This window comes from Myotis davidii, unplaced genomic scaffold (assembly GCF_000327345.1).
Source record: "Myotis davidii unplaced genomic scaffold, ASM32734v1 scaffold672, whole genome shotgun sequence".
Lineage (NCBI taxonomy): Eukaryota > Metazoa > Chordata > Mammalia > Chiroptera > Vespertilionidae > Myotis > Myotis davidii.
The window spans coordinates 8,143-11,628 of NW_006283438.1; the positions used below are offsets into that span (position 1 = coordinate 8,143).

The following is a 3,486-nucleotide window of genomic DNA, read 5'->3' on the forward strand; positions in this document are numbered from 1 at the left end:
AAATATCAGCTCTTTCTAGAGTTCAAGCTGTGCCTAAAGCTAGGCCTTGGCTCTGAATTTCCAGAAGAACATGCTAAAGATCCTCCTAGGGGCCAGGTCTCGGTGTCTGGAGAGCAGGTGACTTTTCTTTGGAAGTCGCCACTTTCTCTGAGAGAAGGAGGACGCTGACACAGGACTGGAGCCAAACACAGACCGGTGTTCTCCTCTGTCCTCAAGGGGCCGCTTAAATCATCAGGGATGAGGGCCTCTCAGGTTCCCATAATGCACTCTCCCAATAATGATAAAGATGTGGCCACCAAGGTGAAAAAAACAAAAACAAACTGAATGTGGGAATGTTGTGGTAAATTCAGAGAGCTAATGAGAACAACACAGACAAATTTAAAGAAGTAAAAAAGCCTACATTCCTAAAATCAGATAATGATTAAGTAATTTATGGCATAAGCATATAGTCACATCTGCATCAATATTTATATATATGCATACCTACAGGTTGTGTATAAAAGGACACTGTTTATAGTTTACTGGTAAATAAAGTAAGCAGTTCAAAATAAAAAATATATTACTATTTTAATTTTAAAAATCTACATATGCTTAGAAATAATGACATACATTGTATTACTAATGAGGCCTATCTTAATATATTAGTACTAGAAGCCCGGTGCACGAACATTCGTGCACTTGGGGCGGGGGGGGGGCGCATGGGCATCCCTCAGCCCAGCCTGCACCCTCTCACAGTCTGAGACCCGAGGGGGGATGTCTGACTGTGGCTTAGGCCCGCTCTCTGGGAGATTGGGCCTAAGCTGGAAGTCAGACATCCCTCTGGCAGCTGGGAGCCCTTGGGGGATGTCAGACTGCGGCTTAGGCTCACTCCCCACAGGATTGGGCCTAAGCTGCAGTCTGACATCCTTAGCACTGTTGAGGTGGGAGAGACTCCTGCCACCACCACTGCACTCGCAGCCATCATCCCGGCTTGTGGCCGAGCAGACCTCCCCCTGTGGAAGTGCACTTACCACCAGGGGACAGCTCCTGAATTGAATGTGTGCCCCCTGGTGGTCAGTGCACATCATAGCAACCAGTCATTCTTGGTGGTTCTGCCATTAAGGTCAATTTGCATATTACCCTTTTATTATATAGGATTGGACAGATACAATTTTCTTTTAGCTAGTCAGAGTTTGTAAAATTTTGTCAACAAACAATGATTACTCATAATAAAAAAAAACAGACTTGTAAAAACAGAAAAATGTACATATAAATGATTGTACAACCACACGTTCATCATCTATACTAAAAGATATCAGAACATGTCCAACTGGCCTGGATGAGGGTGGGTTCCCTTTCCCAGGGGTCCAGTACCTTTCAGGACGGAACTCCTCTGGCTCTGTCCAGTACGTCGGGTCTAGGTGAAGAACAAAGCTTGGCACCATCACCACTGTTCCTTTGGGAATGAACACCCCACTGATTTCCACATCCTTCTTACAGACCCTCTCAAGTCTACCAGCAATTGGGAATAGTCTGAGGGATTCATTCATCACCATGTCAAGATACTCCATCTGAGCCAGGGCATCATAGGTGGGAGTTGCCTGGGAAGAAAGAAACAGATTTTGATAAACTGGGATTTGAGATCAACTTTCAATTCACTCTATGTAGTTCTATAGAAATGTTAGGAGCTCCAAAGAATAACTTATTTGGGTAAAGGACCTTAGGATTTATAGACATTTTAATATCTGTCATGTCCTTTGGCCTGCTTAATGTCCCATTGAGATGTGTGGAGTAGTTATGACTATGGGGGGACGTTGGGGACAATACCCTAAACAGGACCCAAAATCCCTGACATTACCATGTAGTGATTTTTTTTAACTCATGTGAGTAATAGACTATGACCCATATTCTTAACTGAAATATGGTAAGGTCACTGTTTTCAAAAGAGAGGCCACACCTCTGTACAAAGGAAAGAGAGTGTGTAAAAGAGCAAAATTCCAACTTGACAGTGTTTAGTTGAAAAATCCTGCTTACTAAGCCTTTGGATTATCTATATAATTTGGAGAGAAACACCATGTAAATAGAAACTCTATAAATAACAAAACTCTGTAAGTATAGCAAAAGAAGGGTGTATGTTCACCACCCCAAGTCAAGTCTCCTTTCATCACCATTTATCCCCCCCACCCCCACCCCATACTCTCTTCTACTTCTGCCGACGCCTATTCTCCTCTGGCAATCATCATGCTGTTGTCTGTGTCTATGAGTTTCTTGTTTTTTGTTAATCCTCACGCAAGGATATTTTTCCATTGATTTTTAGAGAGAGTGGAAGGGAGGGGGAAAGACACACAGAGAGAAACATCAATGTGAGAGAGACACTTGGATTGGTTGCTTCCATATCATGGCCATGGATCCAGCCTGCAACCAATGTATGTGCCCTTGAAAGCAATCAAACCCAGAACCTTTTAGTCTGAGGGCCGAAGCTCTATCCACTGAGCCAAAGTGGCTAGGGCTGTGTGAATTAGGTTTTTTTGCTTAACCTCTTCACCTTTTTCACCCAGCCTCTCAAAGCCTCCTTCCCCTCTGATAGTCTGTTCTCTATCTATGAGTCTATTTCTATTTTTAATACATAATTTTTAAAAAATTCAATTCATTTATAATTATAAGGCATTTAGAACAGACAAATATAGTGAGAAGTATATGTTAGCTATTAGTGTTGTTGTTGTCATTGTAACTCTTATTAAAAGGGGAGGACATAATGCTTTAGTTAGTTTGTTTCTCAGTGACCTTTCCATCTTATTGCAATAAAATGATCTCCAATATAGGCTTACCCAGAGAAGAAAAATAATCTTTAATTTAGTTGGACCCTAAAATGTATCTTTATTTTATACTAGAAGCCCAGTGCACGACATTCGAGTACCGGTGGCTGCGGGATGCGGGTCCCTCAGCCCAGCCTGTGCCCTTTCGCAGTCTGGGAGCCTTGGGGGATGTCCGATTGACGGCTTAGGCCCACTCCCCTGTCGGAGCGCACTGACCACCAGGGGCAGCTCATGTTTTGAGCGTCTGCCCCCTGGTGGTCAGTGTACATCATAGCAATCAGTCAGTTTGGTCAATTTGCATATTACCCTTTTATTATATAGGATTTGAAGGACCTATGACACAGAGAGTTCTTAAGACCTGTCCAAAACCACAGTTTGGACTCATGTTTTCTATTTCCTACACTATGTTCTTTTCTGTATACCAGGCTTCTCCTAGATTGCAAAGTTTACCCAAGGTGGTAGATTCCAGTAATAGTGCCAGTTTCCCACACCTTCCTGTGTCCAGGCCCTTAGTCATCTAACTTTGTGCCCTCCTATTATGATGCTGGGGTTGGCCATGGTGCATGCTTGAAATCACACTTAGTTGGCTAAGTGTGATGCAAGCAGAGTTCTGAAAGGCACCCATATGATTGGGCTTATTGGTCTTTCCCTCTGCCATTGCCTGAGAAGAACATACCCAGGCTTCTTCTGT

At 43.1% G+C, this 3,486-nt stretch overlaps 1 protein-coding gene across 1 annotated transcript in view; it reads right to left on the minus strand.

The window, feature by feature from the left end:
• The window catches only part of LOC102763345 (cytochrome P450 3A12), a gene marked incomplete at its 5' end in the record, with an annotated part of 17,183 nt that overhangs the window by 6,337 nt on the left and 7,360 nt on the right, over positions 1–3,486 (minus strand). Inside the window, one exon of the mRNA XM_006753649.1 lies at positions 1,354–1,580. Coding sequence (XP_006753712.1) covers positions 1,354–1,580 — 227 coding nt within the window. The remainder of the gene's footprint in view (positions 1–1,353; positions 1,581–3,486) is intronic.